Here is a 22,500-nt window from a genome sequence, read left to right as displayed (position 1 = left end):
GACAGACAGACACACAGACAGACAGACACAATGCTGGAATTATAGATAAACACTTTTTTAGCATCGGAACTGCTGCAGAGTTAAAATCCAGAACTTAAATTTTGTAATTTGGCTAAGTTTAAGAGATTCTCGAGGTGATCACATGGACAGAAATGAAATAAAGCCACAAACGCAGATGTCTCTGGGCATTTCTCAGCATTGCAATGTATCCAGGGATTCATAGCTATGATGAACAAGCATTCAATAATACAAGGAAAGTGTAAAAAAAAAAAAAAAAAAAAAAAAAAAAAAAAAAAAAACTTGTGAAGAAATCGTTGGGGCCTGTTCCAAGTCAAGGCATGATTGAGAAGTCCAAAAACCATGGCGGCTTTAGACCCCAAACGAGGTCTCCCAGGAAACGCTTTCAGACCCCACATAGAGCGAGGTGGTGCTGAGACCGAGATCCATCTCAATGCAGGGCTCGTGGTGCCGAGACCGAGATCCATCTGAATGCAAGGCTCATATTGCTGAAGATCCATCTCAAAGCAGAGCTCATGTTGCTGAGATCCATCTCAATGCAGCGCTCATGGTTTCCAGACTGAGATCCATCTCTATGCAGGGCTCATGGTTCCGAGACCGAGATCCATCTCAATGCAGGGTTCATTGTGCTGAGACCGAGATCCATCTCAATGCAGAGCTCATGGTGCTGAGATCCATCTCAATGCAGGGCTCGTGGTGTCCAGACTGAGATCCATCTCAATGCAGGGCTCGTGGTGTCCAGACTGAGATCCATCTCAAAGCAGGGCTCATGGTGCCGAGATCCATCTCAAAGCAGGGCTCATGGTTCTGAGACCGAGATCCATCTCAATGTAGGGCTCATGGTGCTGAGACTGAGATCCATCTCAACGCTTACGTATGCGATAGTTTATTATGTATGCGATAGGATTGAGTGGAGCTCAATGAAATCATGACAGGTATGGGAAATGGTGTGCCAGGCACTACTTTATTCCACACTGCATATCAATATGCAAGGCTCTAAAATAAACCAGACAGGGGAAGATAAGAGATTGTGGTGAACAGCTGTTTTGAAGACCTGGGGGGAAGAGTGGGATTGAAGAGAGTGCGGGAGTTTGTTTCAAAGATGGGGAAAAAAGAGGAATGAAAAAGTGAAGGTGTACAGCAATTCGTGATTTTGGTAGCTTCACCAGAAGGGGTTGCTGGAGGACCTTGAGCGCCTTCAGAAATATGGGGGGGGGGACATATCTCAAATAGAGCAGCGGGGAGGGGGGATCTGTCAGGTCAGGGGATTATTGTCAGGTCAGGTTCGATCTGTGACCTGCTACAGGTACCATGTAAACCTGTACTAACCTGTTCCATGGTCGGGTTGTCGGAGACTAAACAGTCTCCCCAACCAGGTTTTCTGGTGAGGAGGGTGTTTGGATATGGACACCCAGCAGGATTAAAAACAAAACCTGTCAAAGGGCGGAGGAGCTCCTTGTGAGCCAACGGCCATCCATATCTAGTGCCCAACTGTGTCTGCAGACGTCCTCCTGCAGTTGGGTTACTTATTAGGAGGTTGGTGGCAGGATTTGCACTCCGGCCACCGTAAAACCCTTCATTCCGCAAAACGCAAAAACGCAAAAAAATCTGAAAACCCACTCCGTGGGAGTACCTCCTGTGCAGCTTCCCTTCGCAGGGCAGCTCACCGGATGACGGGATTGGGGCAAAGCCTTCGGGACCCCCAATGTTTGATGATAGGAGGGAAACCACAGGGTAACATCCCTGGGTCAGATTGCGGGAGAGTGTGTCGGAGTGGTGCTGAGGTGTCGTCCACCAGACGGCGGTCTCCTTGGGTTAACCTGAGGCGGTCCCGTCGGGTGGGTGCCTGGAATGTCCTATCCCTAAGAGAGGATGATCACCTGTCTCTGTTATCATCTGAGCTCAAGCGTTTGGACATCGGGATTGCAGCTCTCTCTGAGGTTCGGAGACCGGATTGCGGCGAAATAATGATGGGTGGTTACACCTACGATTGGTCTGGTCGCTCTGATGGTTACCATACCCAAGGAGTTGCTGTGGCTGTGTCCAATAAGCTGACCCCAACGAAAATTAAGGTAACACCGGTCAACGAGCGTATTATGAGATTAAGGATTCGTCACTCCTTAGGTGTCATTTCCCTGGTCTCTGTTTATGCTCCGACTGAGGCGAGTGATCTCACCGTGAAGGATGCATTCTACGCCACGCTCGAGTCTGGTTGATCAGTGCCCCAGACGAGATACACTTCTAGTCTTGGGGGATTTCAATGCATCGACTGGAACTGATAGGGATGGTTATGAGGTGTGTGTTGGTCCCCATGGGTCAGGAACTATGAACCAGAATAGCACGAAGTTCCTTGACTTTGCAAGAAGTCATGGACTTAGGGTGGCTGGTTCATGGTTTCAGCGCCCACAAGCTCATCGCTGGACTTGGTATTCCAACGCTGGCGGTGTGGCAAAGGAGATTGACCATGTCCTCATTGACGGTCGTTGGAGGATGATCCAGAAATGCAGGGTCTACCGGAGTGCTCAGTTCCTCAATACTGACCACAGGCTTGTTGTAGCAACTCTAAAGCTGCACCTTAAATCCTGGAGAATGGTACCATCCCAGCCTAGGCTGGATGTTGCCAAGCTCAGGGATGAGAGAGTAGCTGAGGAGTTTGCGAACAGGCTGAGTGGACACTTGGGGGGGTCTGGGTGCTTTGGGGGGTCTTGAAGAGTTGTGGAGCGCCTTCAAGACCACCGTCCTTGATGTTGCCGGTGGATGTCTTGGAGCTCACCGCAGGGCAAAGAAGAATTTTGTCTCTCAAGGGACACTGGATACCATTGACCAGAGTCGCAGGGCCAGGCTGAATGGCAGAGCTGAGCTGTTCAGGGAGCTGAGGCGTAAAACTGTACGTGCACTGAGGGTGGACAAGGAGGCCTCTGTGCGAGGAATCTGTGAGGGGGTAGAGCATCACCTGTGGACAGGTGATTCTCGTCCTGCTTACAGGGGAATTCGCGCATTACGTTCATCCAAGCCCATCCCTCGGAGCACTGCAGTTCGAGCAGAGAGTGGTAGGATCTTGACAGAGGAGTCTGATGTGAAGGCCCGCTGGGCCGGTTACTTTGAGCGGTTGTACCAGGCTGATCCCCCAGCTGTCGAGTTGGACGTCAAGGGTGTTACAATCCCTGTTGCTGACCCTCAAATCAACTGTGGTCCACCTTCGCTTGTGGAAACACGGGCTGCGGTGAACCAGTTGAAACGGGGCAAAGCTCCAGGGATCTGTGGCATCCATGCCAAACTTCTCAAGGCTGGTGGAAATGCTGCACTCGTGTCGTTGCATGCAGTTTTGTGCTCTGCCTGGAACACAGGCATCATCCCAACTGACTGGAAGAGGGGCCTTGTTGTCCCTCTCTGGAAAGGGAAGGGTGATCGCCAAGACTGCAACAACTACCGAGGGGTGACGCTGCTCTCAGTGCAGGGCAAGGTCTTTGCTCGGATAATTCTTGATAGGGTTCGCCACAATCTGCTTGAGCACCAGCGTCCAAAGCAGTCAGGCTTTACACCAAAGAGGTCAACGATTGACCGTATCCTTGCCCTTCGTGTCCTCACCGAACGCAGGCGAGAGTTTCGGCAGGGGCTGCTTGCAGCCTATGTTGATCTCTGTAAAGCGTTCGATTCAGTGAATCGGGATGTCCTCTGGAGGATTCTTGGTCTTCGTGGGGTGCCACCAAAACTGATCAATCTGATGTCTGAACTCTACTCTGGTACTGAGAGTGCTGTGAAGTGTGGTGGTACCATCTCTGACTTATTTCCAGTTGTTACTGGAGTTCGTCAGGGATGTGTACTTGCCCCCACACTTTTCAGCACTTGTATGGACTGGATTTTAGGGAGGATGTCGGAGAGATCAAGTTGCGGTGCATCGTTTGGGAATATCAAGATCTCGGACCTTGATTTTGCAGATGATGCAGTCATCTTTGCGGAGACTTTAGACATCCTTTTGGGGGCCCTCGAGGTGCTGAATGAGGAGTCGGAGCCGCTGGGATTACGGGTTTCTTGGGTCAAAACTAAGATCCAGGCTTTCGGTGACATCTTGGATGCTGCTGTCCTGTCTGTGTCTGTTTGTGGTGAGGATGTTGAGGTCGTGGAGAGATTCACTTACCTTGGCAGTGATATTCATGTCTCTGCTGGCTGCGAGTCAGAGGTCAATAGACGTCTGGGTCGGGCCTGGGGAGTCATGGATTCACTGGATCATGGGGTGTGGCGCTGCCGGTACCTGTGCGGGAGGATGAAAGTCCGAGTCTTCAGGTCCTTGCTCCTTCCAGTCTTGCTCTATGGGTGCGAGACTTGGACTCTGACCAAGGATCTGAGACGGAGACTTAATTCCTTTGGTACCAGGTGTCTTCGGAGAATCCTTGGCTATCGCTGGTCGGATTTTGTGTCCAACGAGCGGTTGCTGAGAGAGACTCGGATGAGATTTGTTACCTGCATAGTCCGTGAGCGTCAGTTGCGGCTGTATGGACATGTGGCTCGTTTTCCTGACGCTGATCCTGCTCACCAGATTCTCTCAGCGAGGGAGTCTCATGAGTGGAGGAGGCCAGTGGGCCGACCACGTGCCTCATGGTTGCAGCAGGTTGACCATCATCTCAAGGAGATGGGGATGGGCCTGGCATCTGCCTGGGAGATGGCCAGACGGAGGCCCCTGGAGTACCGGCGGAAAGTGGACGCAGCGACGCGCTGTTCTGGCACATGCTCCCATACCTGACCTGAGGGGGGGAGGCCAGAGAGGAGACGGTAGAAGACAGACAGACCACCGACCTGCCTGCGGTGAGAGGCCCAAAAAACTCAGCCTCATCGCGGGAGATACCACTGATCCTGAATGCCTCGGTTTCCACTGCGTAAAGCCGAGAAAGGTGAGAGGCGGGAACACCAGCCCAGAGGGGAGAGCAGTACTCCATCAGGCTGTGGACAAAAGCTTTGTACGTGGTCAGGAGCTCAGGTGTGCAGAAGAAGGACATTGCATGATGGAGGATTCCCAGTTGGCGACTGGCTTTGGAGGCCAGGTTGGAAATGTCACTTTCCCAGGAAAGATCATGGCAGATAGTGAGACCCAGAAGCTTGAAAGAAAGGACTTCTTCCAGAGGATTGTTGAGAAAGTAGATTGGGAGGTTCAGATGGTCCTTTCGGAGAGACAAAATGAGTGTGAGATTTGTCAGGGATGAAAGACATGTTCCACGCGTTGGACCAGTTTGTGATTTTATCCAGATCTGCAGAGAGTGAAGAGGCTGCTGCTTGCTGATCTGGTGGATGACAAATCAGAGAGAGAGAGGATTTTCCAGAGTCAGAGAGATCATTGACGAAAACCAGAAAAAGAACAGGGCCCAGAACAGTGTCTTTCGGAATTCCAGCCTGGACAGGAAGATGGGATGAGAGAACTCCATTAAGGGCCACACGTTGGCTGCGACAGGCATTATGACACGTTTGTAAAATACGTTCCTGGGAAGCTGCTGTACATTCCAGACACCTTGTCAAGGGCAACGAGCGGCTTCGTCCCAATGTATGACACCATTTTCGAGGACATGCAGTTGAGGGAGCATCAGATAATAACCAATCTGCAAGTCAGTCAGAGCAAGCTGGATCTGTTGCGTGGTGCCACTGCGGATGACGACTTACAATTACTGGCCGACTACATTCTGAATGGCTGGCCAATGCACCAGACCAACCTTCCCATGTCAATCAGACCTTTCTGGCATCTCAGGGACGAGATGCACGTGGCAAATGACATGGTTTTTGTTGGTGAGCGTTTGGCAATTCCTGCCACACACCGGTCTGACATTCTGCGGCAAATACACGAAGGCCATTTTGGGCAAGAGAAATGCAAAGCCAGGGCACGCCAAGTGGTCTTTTGGCCAAGTATCAACTCAGATATACAGCCAGGTTGCCAAGTGTTCAAGGTGTACCAAGTTCAGACCAGCTCATATTAAAGAGCCACTTTTTCCACATGATCTTTCCCTGGGGCCATGGCAGAAAGCGGGAGCAGACATTTTCCACTTCGCTGGAAAGCATTTCCTCCCGATTGTGGACTATTTCTCTAAGTATCCTGAGGTCATAAACATCTGTGGGCTCACTGCAAAGCACGTCGTTGAAGCTCTGAAGTCCGTGCTCGCTCGGCATGGCATTCGCAAGGAATTATTTATGGACAACATGCCATTTACCAGTCCTGGGCTCAGGAAATTTCCCCAGCAATGGGGGTTCAAGGTTATGACCTCCAGCCCCACATGTCCTCAATCTAAGGGACAATCTGAGTGTGCAGTAGACTATCAAGTAAGGGCTCAGAAAAGCCACGGCCACGATACCCATTTGGTGTTGCTATCCCACCGGAACACACCACTGGCGGGTCTTCCATACTTTCCAGCTCAGCGACTGATGAGGCTCAGAGATAAACTGCCGTGTAGTGACCGGACTCTGGAACCACAAGTTCCAGTTGATGTTTGGCGTTTGTTGGTGCAGCAACAGCAACGTGCTAAACATTTCTATGACAGGGTGCTAAAGAGCTAATGCCATTATTACCGGGGGACAGCGTTCGTGTACAGCATAACAAGACCTGGGAACCAGCGGTCATTACGGCTTAACACCAAACACCACGTTCCTACGTCATCACCACTGCAGAGGGGAATGTGGACCGGCCAAACCGTAGGCATCGCCGCAGCATGGATGAAGCTCCTTTGCCCGATGCTACACCGCTGGAGGAATTTCAACAAGCGAACATCATTTTGCTACCAGAATTTTTCCCGCTAGAGACACAGCAGCACACTCCAACGCACTGCACTTCACCACACTCCCGGCGCTCTTCTCGCGTCACTGGACGTCCAGAGCATTTCAAAGTCTCTGTGATGATTGATTTCTATCGCTAATTTTCTTGTTTTTCATTTGTTATAGTTTTCATTCTTCTGGGGTTATGTCCATTTCAGAGGTGATTAATATGCGCATTGGAGAGAAAGGATGTTGTGGGTGTTACTACTAGATCTTGAGGATCTGGCATTACCAGAACTCTGTCATTTCCCTTCTGGGATTATTTAATTATAAAAGCCGTTGCTTCGATGCTGCGTGATGGTCTGATCATTACGACGACGAAACAATGACCACGTGGCCATTCCGATAGATTACGTCACAGCCCCACAGCGTGAACGTTCTGAGCACAGCTCGCATGTGCTGCCTCAGAAAGAAAACAGTGTGGACAAGTTGCAGGGGTTAAACCTTCAGCTCACCAAACTACATCACAAGGGTATGCCAAGTTTAATGTAACCGATAGTTAGTATTGTTATCCTGAGTCTCAACTTACATGAAGGGAAGGGTCGTTAATCACATCTTGGATCGTTGGGGGACCAACTCCATCAACTCAAATCCGACACCTGATCACATTTACACCTTCAAACCAGCTCATCGATCAGCAAGTTGACACACTGGTCCTTCCACACGTTCAAAAAAAAATCGAGCTGTGATGGCAAGTCAGTACAAGCAGTACATGGGAGATCAGAAAATTAAATTATTAAGTCAGGAAGAAAAATAAATAAATCTGCAATCCTGACACCCACCATTGATGTACAAATGTTTGCCAGGAAGTCATTCATCTCCTTTCTTGCTCCAATTAATGCTGAAGGAAGTTTGTTCGAGAGGTTTGACGTCAGTGGCCATTACCTGCAGAGTTTGGACCCTTTTTAAAAAAAATTTAAACCCTCTGCATTTAACAGGTTAAAAGGTCAACTTTTTTTTTCTTTTTCTCGAGGGATATGACCCTTGAAGCATGTGCTGTGCACAAAACGAATAAAATCGATTGGGCATGTTTAATCGGATTTATTCCTCGACGGAAATGTCACGTGCGGTCTTTTCAAAACAAGCCAAGCGACAGGTGCGTACACCTGTGACGGGACACCAATACAAAAAGGTGACATTTGTCCAACAAATGTGAGAATCAGGTTTCCATAAAGAGAATCAACAAAACAGGACTGCAGTCATGTACATGACGTCATACAAGTGTTGCACTCACGGCCGTGCGTGAGGTCACACATTGCGAATGAGAATCTAAAATGGATGTCGGTCTCGAAGGGTTATTTTCCTTTTGGTTTGTCGCAAGAGCGGCCGTTTTACTTGTCCGACATGAAAGGACACATCGACCAAACCAGACATTTTAAATGCAAGAAAGAGAGGCTGGAGGACATTTGGCCCACCGTGTCTGTGCTGTATCAACACAACAATGATCCAGTCAATGGCCTTGACTTATCGATGTCCGCGATAAACAAGACAATGCAAGGTTCGGGGGTGTGGGGGGGGGGACCAAAAAGACAAAGCTGATGTTGAGGTTTGCACACCAAAACAGGTGTATTTAATACATTTCATGTTTGCGCAGCACGTGAGGAAAAAATAAAAACAAGATTCGGCACCGGGGTATGATCAACAAACAACCCCAATGGCCAAAGGGGACCACAAAAAACAAACAAAGGGTTAAATCAACACTCCTCCACATCGACCCATCCATGGTCACTCACACACTCGACCCAAACCCCACCCCAAACCAAACCCTCCCTGAATCCTACACCCAGACACCACTTCCCCCTCCCCACCCTGTGTCCATGTCGAGAAACAATTATTGAAATAGAAAAACGTGGGTTGTGACTGTACGCTCCTGGTCAAAGTCAAACGAATTTCCTTGGTCTGAATCAAAATATTTCGACAAATATGGAAATGTAGTGTTTGACGGAGTTCCTTCAATTTCACAAAAAAGGACAATTTGGGACCACTGGACAACAACTCGAGCAGGGTGGACGGTCTCATGCAAAACGACGGAAAACAAAATTATCTGTCACGATCACGGCCATCGCCACCCCGACCGTGGGATCCGGCCATCGCCACCCCGACCGTGGGATCCGGCCATCGCCACCCCGACCGTGGGATCCGGCCATCGCCACCCCAACCGTAACCATCACCACCCTAACTGTAACCATCACCACCCCAACCGTGGACCCATAACCCAAATAGTGACTTGCATTTAATCAACACATGAATGAAACGTTGAGAAAAAATAAACAGTTCAATTGATGCACCACATCTGGAGGGTCATGGCTCAGAGAGAAACACGACGCTCAGGAGCGCAAAGAATTGTCGAGAATTATGCAATGGTGGGCCTTAAATAAAAATAGAAAAGGTACAAAATTAATTCGATAAATTCCACGTTCGCCCAAAAAAATAACGATGCAAAAATGGGGGGGGGGGGGCACAGGTAAGAGTCGATTTCACACATGGAGCGGTTTAACACGTAAATGCCCAGCGTTCAATGGTTAGAACAAGAATGAATACTCGTTAATTAAAACAAAACAAAATGTTCAAACAGTCCGTCGCATCACAAGATCTCAGAACCAATGGCCAGCAGTCCCAGCCAGATGTAAATACTGTACCAGCACAAACCTCTCAGAATCATGAGTTGAGGACATTTCGAACAGCAGTCTGTTTTTGGTAAAGTGCACCAGACATCATTCATACAACAAAATGCAGAAATAATCTAGGAAAAAAACAAACAAACAAACAAAAAAAACATTAAACAAACATCACAGTGAACACAAGTGGAGATGGTGGAATCGGGTGCGCACACACAAACCCTCAAGGTAACAAGATAACAATAAGCATGGATGGGAATGGGAATCCCCGCAGGCCACACCTTGCCCTGTCGAGATCAAACAAACTTACAAATACCTTTGGGCATTAAATCACACCTTTAATTCCTTTGTCTCCTTTTTAAAAACCGTTAACAGAGCATCCTCGTCCACCTTCGATCTCGGTCTGTTGGAACAGTCGCACTTACGAGGCGTGTTGCATGGAGTGGAAACACAGTGACGACCAACAGGAAAACAACACAAATTGCTAACATACACCAATTTAAACGTATATATTGCCATCACTCAGAGAGTTTATGGCACTTCACAGGAGAGGAAACCCGTACAGAGGTGGAAAGAGAGTCACAGGAATAAGATTGGGATATTTCAGCACAATCACCGATCACCAAGGAAGTCGTCGGGACAAATGGTCACGTGATCAAACGATCTCACTTTGGCATACTGAAAGCAATCTTCAGATGTAAAGGCCGTAATGAACTATCGTGGTTTTCGTGAGAAACTTTGAGGGGGTTGGGGAAGAGGGGGACAGAGTGATAATGAAAGTATCGCAGCGTGTCATTCCAAACATGGCGAGCAGCACACGCGCTCACGCAAGATAAGTTTACTCGGAAATGAAATTCCAGAAGGACCGACACAACACACCTGCAAGACGATGTCGGCAAAGCACAGATGTGCAACACGACCTCTCGCTCTCAACCCACAAATAATCCGTCTTTCACAACGTTCTTCGCCGAAGCCCATTTTGCACTCGGCCCTTACATTTAAAAATAAAAAAAGGGCCAAAATATTTATTTATTTATTTTTAAATATAAATATACAGAAATCATCAAAAGATCTGGAGGCATGTCGGTCGACCTGAATCATGCAGAATAATCATCAAACTGGAATGTCACTTCAGTCGAGACGGTTTCACAAGTAAACGATACAAAGATGAAAACAAACAGCAACTTCGTCGACACTCAAATGGTCATTCACAAATGGAGCCCTCCCCCCCCCCCTGGGATGTGGACATAGGCTGGCACGTGATGAGACCGATGGAGGAAAAATAAATTCAAACACTGAAGCAGCAAACGAGTCCTTTTGACTGTTGCGAGGTTTATAAGGCAAACCTTTTGGGAAGAAGAAGAAGAAGAAGAAGAAGAAGAAGAAGAAGCTACAGGCAGTTCCGGAAAGACGCCATCGAGCCATGACTTGTCCGTCGAACATGATCGCATGACAATAGCTCCTTGGAAAAATGATAACAAATTCACAACAAACGTTGCAACACCGAATAGTAAACGCTTTTCCGTGTGACCCTCTGAGGCGAATGAATGGTGGACGTCGAGAGGACCGTGGTGTTCGCGCCGTGGCAGGCCGTCGCATTACGGGGTGAAAACTCGATTCGTGTGCAGGAGAAAAGTTAAAACTTGATTGTGCCAGCCGGCAGGCTGCTGTTGCAGAGTCTGTAGTACCGCAGGTCGTTCACAAAATGGTGCACGTTTTGCACAAACGACGGCAAATCCTGCACCAGTCGGAAAGGAACAATGGGACGCCGTGGATGGAGCGGGGGGTTGAAATAAAAAAAAACAAACACAAAAACAAAATTATTCAGAATGATATCAAAATGAGACAAACCAGTCAACAACCTTTTGGCCTACATGGACAATTCACGTGCCATTGAAAATGGTCGACATTTTATGCATGCTTAAAGCAGAGGCCTAAGCAGTCTTACCCACTACTCTAATAACCTAAAGGAAACTCAGATGAAGTAAAGCAAGATGCGAAAGAAAAGAAAAAAAAAGAAGGGGGGGGGGAAGGGGGGCTCAGAGAAAAAAAATTAAAATAATGAAATAAAAGTAGTTTGTGGTGGGGGTGCAGATAAGGGGACAGGGTATAAAGACTTCACCACTTTCCATTCATGTTTATGATTGCCAAACGATCATGGTAAGCCAAATATATTAGGTCGTTGCACTGGCCTAATAAGACCGATTCAAATTGTGGATGCAAGTCATCCAGCCTTCTCAACAGCCTCTGCAAATGATGGAGGAGTGCCAAAAGGATGGAAGAGTGCCCTCTGCTGGCAATGAATAAACACAGAAAAAAAAAATTGCCATTTTCATTTATTTTAAAGAGCCTTACCCACGACTCTAATAACCAAGCCAAAATAATAATAATAATAATAATAATAATAATAATAATAATAATAACTTTAAAAAAACAACAATGACAAAGACACCTGGATTTAAATCCAATTTAAAAGCCTTCAAGCAATAACGATCAAAATGTGTTTCGAGCTCACAAACTCCCCAAGTTTATTACACTTTCAATGGAGAGGAGGACTCTGCTCCGCTTTCCCGCAGACATGGCAGTCAATTTCAAAGTTACCACACAAGTCTTGCAGTCACAAAAAAAAACCACCCACCTGGTCCATCTTGAAGGATCGTGCGAGCAAGTCCTTCTGTTGTGAATCGAGTCCGTCGCAGGAGTGAAGGAAGTTGGGCAGGAAAGCCCCGTAGAAGGTGTTGAAGTCCACAATGGCCATGCTGTAGATTGTGGTGGTGATGTCGTCCTGGAGGATGTCGTGCGATCGCAGGGCCAAGGCCTGCAGCAACACCTGCAGGAACTGTGCCATCATTGTGCGTCGGAACAGATCCTGCCAAAACAGGGCACATGTTTGGAATAATGCTTCACCTACCAGCGAAGAGCTTCACTGATGAGAATGCTTCGTGAACAAGCGAGTTCCAAATCGCAGAAATGCCAAAAAATGATTAAATTGACCGGTAACGAAAAGAGCAAAGAGATGGTCAGCTTGATTGAAATGTGGTGTGGGAGGCTGGAAATAACCTTTTCGTAAAGCTTGTGCTTCGAGTTGAGGCTCTCCAAGTAGGCCAAGTTCTGCTTGAATATGTGGATGTCCATTTGCAGGAACGACTGTCCGTAGGCCTGCACATACGGCATCGTGAATTGGCCAATGTGACAGTTGGTGGACGTGAACAATTACTCGATTCTCTCTGGACTTGTACAAATCACCAAAGATGCTTTGAAATGATTAATACACGTCTCTAACTGGTTCTCCTAAAGACTATCCACATCCACCCTCCAACCCAAGATAAACAGTGGTCCTTGTACCGTTTCACCTGCAGTACCCATTTGGTCACAGCAGTGCTTAACGAAACAGCCATAATAAAATTGTGAGGTTTCTGCCACTGTATTCTTGATTTAATTCCACAATTGTCTAATTCACTCGTGGAGTTGAAATTGACAACTGAAAAGTACCCATTGCATCATGGGAATGATCCTTTGCAGTTTTTCTTTCAAAGTTGTTTCACGCATCAAACGTGGCATAATAAGAAACCAAAATTGTGTTCAAGAACATGATTCATCCACTGGATGTCACACCCAATAAGCATCAGCAATTATAAGCCTGGCACAGCAAAGAACAGGATGATGACCTGACAAATAAAACCATTGCATCCCAACGGAACGCAACCCATTAACGAGATTGTATCGCAAAGAACGAAGACCGTCCGCTTTGCACTCACACTAAACTTGACGAAAAAAAAGAAGCCAATATATTATAAATACATTATTATTATTATTATTATTATTATTATTATTATTATTATTATTAATACAATTAGTGTTCTCAATATTCTCATAATAAATGTTTGTTGAAAATTCGATGAAAAAAGCTCAAATGGCAAAAAATAAAAATAAAAATTACAGCTGGACTGACACACGAAACACCAACACAACCACATCTCCTGTTGCACACAGGCGAATGAAATTCATTCTCCAATATCATTCTCCTGGATTTAAGCTACAACTTCAGAGTTGCTATAACAAGCCTGTGGTCAGTATTGAGGAACTGAGCACTTTGGTGGACCCTGCAGTCCTGGATCATCCTCCAGCAACAATCAATGAGCACATGGACAATTCTCCTTTGCCACATAATCAGCATTGGGTGCTGAAACTATGAGCCGGCAACCCTAAGTCCATGATTTCTTGCAAAGTCAAGGAAATTAGTGCTCTTCTGGTTCACAGTTCCAGACCAATGGGGACCAACACACGTCTCATAACCGTCCCTATCAGTTCCAGTCGATGCATTGACATCCCCCAAGACTAGAAGTGTATCTCGCCTGGGGCACTGATCAACCACAGACTCGAGCGTGGCATAGAATGCATCCTTCACGGTGAGATCACTCGCCTCAGTCGGAGCAGAAACAGAGACCAGGGAAATGACACTGAAGGAGTGACGAATCCTTAGTCCCATAATACACTCGTTGACTGGTGTTACCTCAATTATCATTGGAGTCAGCTTATTGGACGCAGCTACAGCAACTCCTTGGGTATGGTAACCATCAGAGCGACCAGACCAATAGTTGGTGTAACCACCCACCATGATCTCACCGCAATCCGGTCTCCAAACCTCAGAGAGTGCTGCAATACTGGTGTCCAAGCACTTGAGCTCAGGTGATAACAGAGACAGGTGATCATCTTCTCTTCGGGAAAGGACATTCCAGGCACCCACCGGAAGTAACCGCCTCAGTTTAACCCAAGGAGACCGCCATCTGGTGGACGACACCTCAGCACCACCACCGACACACTCTCCCACAATCTGACCCGGGAATGTTACCGCGTGGTTTCCCTCCTATCATCAAAGATTGGGGGTACCAAAGGCTTTGCCCCAATCCCATCATCCGGTGAGCTGCCATGCTAAGGGCAGCTGCATAGGAGGGACTCCCACGGAGTGGGTTTTCAGATTTATTTGTTTTATGAAGGGTTTTACGGTGGCCGGAGTGCAAATCCTGCCACCAACCTCCTAATAAGAAGTAACCCAACTGCAGGAGGACGTCCGCAGACACAGTTGGGCACGAGATATGGATGGCCATTGGCTCACAAGGAGCTCCTCCTGCCCTTTAAGAGGTTTTGTTTTTAATCCTGCTGGGTGTCCTTATCCAAACACCCTCCTCACCAAAAACCTGGTGGGAGAGACGGTTTAGTCGCCGACAACCCGACCATGGAACAGGTTAGTACAGCTTTACATGATACCTGTAGCAAGTCACAGATAAGGGGTCATACTTTGAGCAAATCATCATCATCATTGTTTTACAGCCGTTCCCATGGTTGCATGTGCAAGCCGTGGTTCACCTAATGATTGCTTTCCAGGGTGTACGATCCCTTGCTAGCCCTCAAAATCCAAAATCATCTCAGCAACACATCCCACGTTTTCCTCGGAGAGTCTCTCGCTCTCCTTCCATTCACATTCATCATCACATCACATATTTAAATTGTATTTAAATCCATTATATTCAAATAAGGCAGTGTTATGCAAATGTGAAGTTTTTATTCGAATCGTTCTCAATCATTTTGTCAAGAGATTCACTCAATCTCACCACGTGTGCGTGGAAATAAACGATTACCAAACCGCCAATTTCCCTCAACTGTGATGCATTAGAGGAAGCAGATAGGGACCATGCAAAGCACTTGTAAACAAAGTTGCCAAAACCGTTGTTGGTTTTCAAAACAGAAAGCATGGCGAATACGCCAATGAGACGAGAACCAAAATTGCGCGACCAGCGGTTGAAATCGGTGGAGCATGGACTGGTCTACCGTTTCACGGATACAACAAGGAATATTTATTCATGCGACTCAACTTTCGCTGAAAGTCCTTGACCGTGAAAAGCACGAAAGTTATATCAATGCAAAAAGTGATTACTTTACAGTAAACAAAACCTTATTAAACACGAAAAAATACCATTCGTTAAAGAAATTCATTGCAACAAGACGTGTTTCTAGTAACAGAACTCCACGACAGTAATAAATAAATAAATAAATAAATAACAACAAACCACCTGCATTATGGCCACAAAGTGTGACTGATGCTCCACAACTTCCTCGGCCGTATCGGTGCGGCAACGGCCCACCTTGGCAAGCACCGTTGCACGGAAGAAGTGGCGCCAGTTGTGCTGAAGCACCAGATACAGCAACTCGTAAAGTTCCACCTTGATGGAAGGTGATGGATGCTGGAAGGGATTTTAATGATAAATGGATTCAGTGGGGGTCAATATAGTTTATCCACAAAACTGCAAGGGTTGCCTCAAAACGTAGGCCATGCTGTCATGGTCACACAAACCAAAGGCTTGCTTACGGGTGAAACGAGGGGGTAAAGCTGTTCGAGGCACAGGGTGAGGATGCTGGGCAGGAAGGAGCGGAATGCAGCACCAGGTTCTTGTACCACCACCTGCAGGATCTTCAGCAATCTCACGACCACCTGCTCACCTGCACCACCTTCTAATTCCACACTCTCTGCCAATTGCTGCCTGCAGATTGAAAATATATAAAAAATATAATTAGAGTCGAGTGCTCAGAATATAGTTGATGGGTGTCTTCTATTATTTTCTTTCTTCGGAGGATAATTCTGGGAGGTGGAGGGGCACTGCTATCTCAGGAACCTTTTGGGGTCCTTCCCAAGAAGCCGTGAGGACATTAAGAGTCAATCCTAAAGTGTGGATTTGCACCACATTTCCATCATATCAAGCATTAAGGTTGAACTATCTCCCCCCCCCTCATCCTCACAAACCCACCTGAAGGTCTGGGTTTTCACAGACACCACAACAATGACATGGTAAGAGACAGGCTCAGTTTCCAGAAGATTAGAATCCACATCTTTAACAGGGATCGATCTGAGTATGAGTCCACCAACCAGAGCACAGTGATAACACCCAAAGACAAGAAAATCCCAAGTGGCTCGTCCGGACATCCATTAAAAAAAGATATAGCCAGGGACAGACAAGGGAGCAGTGTTGCCTTGGAAATGCAAACAAAAGACCAAACCGAACAATATTGTAGCATCAATGGGTAATTAATATCGACCACGCTACGGCAGGAAGCGTTAATCCCGTGATGAACCATAACGATATTTTATCTCGTGCCACACACCAGATCCGAGCACGGGTGGGGAGGGAAACGAAAAAGCGGGTGAGGCCTCATCTCTGAAGACGTCGAAGCAGGCACGACGAAGCAGGAACGACAAAAAGGCGAGCAGACGAGGCATGCGACAAACACGCACATGAGCAGGAGCAATGAAACGGGCGAGAAAGCAATGAGGCAGGATGACGAACAGGATGACGAACAGGATGTAGCAGGAACAAAAGCAGGCAATCCGTTCCTCTCAGGAGCACCAAAAATGTCCCTCTCCTCTGAGGGCGAACCAACTCTCCCAAGAGCACGCAAAACACCGAGAGCCTGAAAACCCCTCCCCTCATTCACTGGATGCTCCCCACCACTCTCTTTCACATGGCCACACTCAGCAGCCGACCTCGGTGAGGTCACAGAAGGATTCATGCACAATTTCTTCGGCTTAAACCCTGTCTCGTTATTGACAAGACATCACCCCTTGTATGATGCACATTTAAACAGGACAATCCTTAACTTACCATTTCCCGACTTGATACATCGAGATTGGCAAGACTAACCGAAACATATCTAACTGTTCTGAAATTATATCTACCACCCATCCCTTTACAAACGTAATATTGTGACTGTTCTGCATAACCATCACTCCCCAAGGCAATGGCACACAACATAGAGCGATTCCTGAGAGAGTTATTTAATCATTATTCATTTTATATAGCCCTTCCTTTATGTGTAATGGATTTACATGTCATACGAGTTGTGTGGGATTAGGCAGGCTTTTCTCCTCCTTTTCCCACCATAACTCTGCACACGAGCCTTTCCTTCATACGTGCATACAAGCACTTCAAATAGCAGACACGAGCCAAAGCCATTCGAACCGCGCCCCTTAACTCAATGGGCATTTCACCATGACCTTCACCATTTCATATACCATCACGACTCCTTTGTTTTGACCACCACACCATCTAACTGTCATCCAAGCTCACCTACAGTCAGTCGTCATTGAGGCCTTCAACGTAACCAACAACCATAACAAACAGCCACCGCAAACTATCACAACCACAACCACAAACAGGAACCACCATGCCAGAACTCACCGCTATGTTGACACTACCATAGCCTCAACCACGGTTACCACCAATGACAGCCACTCCCTTTTGGGACTGCCATGGAACGGGACAGCACGGCATGCCATTGCCGATGCTGGAATCTGGATGTGCAGACACCCCACTTGGAGTGCCAGTGTGCGCCGACTCCATTCACCATCATGTCGGTAGCCCAAGCATGCCGTTAAATTACGGCCCCCATTTGGTGTGTGGCGCACGTTCGCACACGGAGAGCGTGACCAAACACCCAAGTCCAATGTTAATTACAGAGCTCAGCTGTGTAGCACAGCCCAGAGCCTAATGGGGCCATTTTCATGGCCGTACCCTCGCATGATCAGGACCAGCGCCATGGTAATTGTCCGTATGCCAATGGGGGCACTGAGAACTACCTATCGACCAGTTTGATCAGATACGAAACTCCTCCCTCGCCAGGGGATTATAAAACACATGCGTTCCACACAGACGGGCATTTTTGGTCGGTTCTTGGTTTGTGGCTCTACAGACAGAGCTTGGCAGAGCGGTGGAACGGAGAGGAGCTGGACAAGTGAGAGAACCAGGCACCAGGCCAAGCGCAGTTATTAGAGCATTCGCAGTAACATTTACAGACTTCCTCACACATCATGAAGCCCATATTCTCACATGTTCTTCTTTCCTGTTCATCTCGTCTGCAGAAGCATATTCAATAAAGAGAGCATCAGCGATTACACGGGCCCACTGTTCCGCAGCTTTTACAGTTTCCTGTCTGCACATCACCGCACCCTCATTTTGCACCTCCTTCAACCACACACCTTAGACACCCTCAGTTTTCCTCCTCTTTACCCCTCCTCAGCGACTGGGTTTGCGCAGGTACGCCAACCTTGTAAACACCTCGTACTCTCTCTTATCTCTCCTCAGGAGCGTTTCTGATGGTGCCTGTAATGTTCGCATAGATAAGACCGTGCAAGTATTAGATCGGTTGAGCGCTGCAGCGAGTCATCTTTTGTGGATAACTACTTATTTTGCCGCACCTCACCAATCCTCGTTTCCCTGCTGTATGGATATTTTGTATTAAACCCATTGCTTATTGTACACATACCTTTCCTCGCCCTTGCTGAAATAAACTGTTAGTATTATAAATGTACCCAGTTGGTAAAGTCTTTTCCTCCATTGGTCCAGTGGAGTCCACACGTAGCATTAGCTGGGAAGTACTACCCCCACGTGATTTGCTCGTTCGCCGGCGTACACTCACTGTATCGCTTGGCAGTAATCCGAGTGTACGAAACCCCCTTTGAGCAGTCGCCCAAAGGAAAGGTAACGCACTAAGTCGTGAAAACCCTGCCAGGATTGGCGGTACCAATTGGCGCCTGTAATGTTCGCATAGATAAGACCGTGCAAGTATTAGATCGGTTGAGCGCTGCAGCGAGTCATCTTTTGTGGATAACTACTTATTTTGCCGCACCTCACCAATCCTCGTTTCCCTGCTGTATGGATATTTTGTATTAAACCCATTGCTTATTGTACACATACCTTTCCTCGCCCTTGCTGAAATAAACTGTTAGTATTATAAATGTACCCAGTTGGTAAAGTCTTTTCCTCCATTGGTCCAGTGGAGTCCACACGTAGCATTAGCTGGGAAGTTCTACCCCCACGTGATTTGCTCGTTCGCCGGCGTACACTCACTGTATCGCTTGGCAGTAATCCGAGTGTACGAAACCCCCTTTGAGCAGTTGCCCAAACGAAAGGTAACGCACTAAGTCGTGAAAACCCTGCCAGGATTGGCGGTACCAATTGGCGCTCGTGGTTGATTAGCAACCCGCTCTTGCGTCGAACCTCGAACCACAACAATACATTTACTTGTATTCACAGAAACATTTTTCTGAGGACCACTGAGGTTTTTCTCTCAACGATCGAGCTTGCCAGTGAGAAAAAAACAAAAAAAACAACTGAAGATCTAACCCTGTTAAATATTGCCATGTTCAGCTGGATTTTAACCCAGAAGCAGCAGGATGTTACTCTTGCATTTTAAACCAAGAGGTCACCACCTTACACTTACGACATTAAAATTAAAGTACATGAGCATCACTCTGTTATGATAGAAATAAAATAAAATCTGTGGTCAAGGAACACAACGCCTCACCTGGTGAACATGCTTAAGAACGTCTGAAGCATTTGTTCCGTGAAAGGAGCTCCCATTTGCACTTTGAGGCTTTGGAAGAGTGTGAGAAAGAAGGCAAGGACCTCGTCCATGATATCTGAAACACAGAGATGGCTGCCAAAATTGGAAGATTTGACCACGGAGGACAATCTGGTTCGTTAAACCTTTTTCTCCGACAATAAAATTAAATAAACAAACACATTCGAAAACTAGAAGGGCACTCAGTAGAGCACATACCTCTGCCACGCAATGCCTGATCCATGAGAACATATCAGGCCCATTACATTTTTAAAAATATCATGCCATACAATACTACATCGTTTCTGGCCCCATTAGATCTCTCAATGAAGAATCACTTTAAAAAATATAAATAATTCTCGTATCCAGATCCAGATTCGGATTTTCACCAAAACCCAATCAGTTCGTCCTTGCTACACCCAACCTGTCCACAAGATTTAATCTGAATTCATCCACAACTTTTTGAGATATCCAACACACAAGCAGACAAACAAACAAGCAAGCAAGCAAAGACAGAAAGGGGTGAAAACCACCTCCTTCACCTTTGGTGGTGGAGGTAATAAAAAGAGGCAGATAAATTTAGACATTTTGAAATCATTATTGTTCAACAATAACCCTCATTTAGAGGATTGAAAGTGCTGTTGACCAATGCATGTCCAACCCAAAAAGAGAGACCACAAAGGCACAGCACAGACCACAAAAATACGCAAGGCACACCAGGTTGGGTGATGAAGGCTGGGAGGAGCATAAGCGTGGTGTGGACCACTCCTTCAATGGCATGATAACAGATCTGCTTTGGCCGTTGAGCTTCGCTGGTCACACTCTCCACCAGGTCTCGAAGCAAGGCCAGCGTCCGAAGCACGGCCGGCTTGGCTGCTCAGGGTGGGGGATTGAGAAACATCCCTGCTATAACCCAAGCAATTGCCAAAATCACAGACAGCCAAGTGTACTCCGTGGTGAGGTGCAGCTCCTGGGCTCGAGGAACAGCAACAGCATCGGATAAAATATCACGACTTGTGAGAACGCAACATGTTACGACTCCATTACAAATCTAAATCAATGCAGTTAAAAGTAAATATAACAAGCAATATGGCGACCATGGATGCTGCCCGAGAGCAGGTGAGACCCCCCCGTCCCCCTGCACACCCCAAAAAATAAAATGGAACCAAGCCATATTTATCCATCAAATAAGGGATTACAATTAAAGTGTGGTGGAACCTTTCATAAATGGTCATAAATCGTGATATGTGTGCGTACCTTGGTCAAGTTGGGTGGTACATTCACGCAGGGTCCGGTAGCTAGATGTAAGAGTACACGCTAAGGCATCATAGTTGCGTGAGCGAGAGTCCCACTGTTGCTCACCGTCAGGAACGCCAGGCCATGGCAGCAGTAAGGAGTTTGACAGAGAGCGGAAAACAAGTACCTGGACCTGATCATGGCATGATGAAGGGCAAATTAACAAAAGAAAAATAATGCGGAAGTACTTTACAGAAAAATCGCCAGCATGCAGTGACATTCGCATCACGACTGCACCTCGGAACTCCGAAGGTACACAATTATATTATTTATTTAAAAGTTGCAGTTTGCACTGAAAGTGGCAAAGTGTTTGATTTTCGTTCCAATGCACAGCGACCGTTTAAGCCCAAAAAAAAAAACAGCAAGCAGCACATGATGTAGCGGTCAACACAACTCGGCCTCAATTGTTACAATTTGGCGAATCCAGGCACAATGGCGGGTACTCTCTGGGTACAATCCAAGCACTCTCTGGGAAAGACTTCTGCACATACAACCCAAGTGCATGGATCAATTGCATTGCATGTGCCCTTGCCTGGGGGAGCATCAGGACAAACACGTCTCCAAAATGTGGTAGTTTGGCAGATAAGTCATTTCAAGCGAACCACAAATCTCTGCATCATGGAGGGAAAGTATGTATGTATGTATGTATGTATGTATGTATGTATGTATGTATGTATGTATGTATGTTTCTTCTACTCCAGAGAGGATTTGACCGAGGAAGCTGAAACTTTCAGGGACCCTGAAGTGGTGCACGTGCAAGTTTCGTTTGATTCCATCAAGTTTTGAAAAAAACAATTCACCCCATCTTGGCATTTTCTTCCTTTGGGGGGGGGGGGGGGGAGGGTGGGTACAGTTGGAATTATCCGAGCTATCTCACCACGATGTATTACATATGCACACAAGCAGTACGCATGTTATCGCTTCGCATACGCAACCTGGATTTTTATTATTTTCGGGAGCGATCGAGGCAGCGGTCTGTTGTTCATACACCACCCAAATAAATGGACGTCTCGGAAGAACGTGTTGCACGCTTGGAACACGATCAACCATCGGGCAGCTACTCTGCGAGTTATATTAATCCCTTCCTCCGCAAAGAGTGGTTGTCGATCCCAAATAGAAAGTGTCGCTGCCAAAAACACTGGTCACAAAGTGTAATGTCAGACAAAGATGTCACTGTGAATTGCTGTATCCTGCTGGCAAAATCCATCTCCTTGCACTTGGGAATATTTGGGTGGAAACGGGCAGCGTTTATAATCACATTAAAGATTCTCCATTTGGCACGGAATTGGCTTCCAGGAAGGCTTACACGCAGTCCTCCAAAAACGTCATCATTGGGTTGATATACCCATTCTGTTTGGTGTACAGATTCAAATCCAAGGTTCATGAT

General features: G+C 46.9%; 1 protein-coding gene across 2 annotated transcripts in view; it reads right to left on the bottom strand.

Annotated features, from left to right (window-relative positions):
• Positions 1-10,444: 10,444 nt before the first annotated feature.
• The window catches only part of XPO6 (exportin 6), a 55,752-nt gene continuing 43,696 nt past the window's right edge, over positions 10,445-22,500 (bottom strand). For both annotated transcript variants that reach the window (XM_085862924.1, XM_085862925.1), the window contains exons 19-26: positions 21,075-21,246; positions 20,535-20,690; positions 19,782-19,896; positions 15,793-15,964; positions 15,497-15,667; positions 12,486-12,584; positions 12,064-12,294; positions 10,445-11,163 (exon numbers count right to left, since the gene is read on the bottom strand). In XM_085862924.1, the coding sequence (XP_085719050.1) occupies positions 11,062-11,163; positions 12,064-12,294; positions 12,486-12,584; positions 15,497-15,667; positions 15,793-15,964; positions 19,782-19,896; positions 20,535-20,690; positions 21,075-21,246 (1,218 nt within the window). In that variant the 3' untranslated portion in view covers positions 10,445-11,061. The remainder of the gene's footprint in view (positions 11,164-12,063; positions 12,295-12,485; positions 12,585-15,496; positions 15,668-15,792; positions 15,965-19,781; positions 19,897-20,534; positions 20,691-21,074; positions 21,247-22,500) is intronic.

Source organism: Eptatretus burgeri, chromosome 17 (genome assembly GCF_056783735.1).
Source record: "Eptatretus burgeri isolate ZD-2024b chromosome 17, Ebu_testis_v1, whole genome shotgun sequence".
Lineage (NCBI taxonomy): Eukaryota > Metazoa > Chordata > Myxini > Myxiniformes > Myxinidae > Eptatretus > Eptatretus burgeri.
This window is presented reverse-complemented; position numbering and strand designations above follow the sequence as displayed.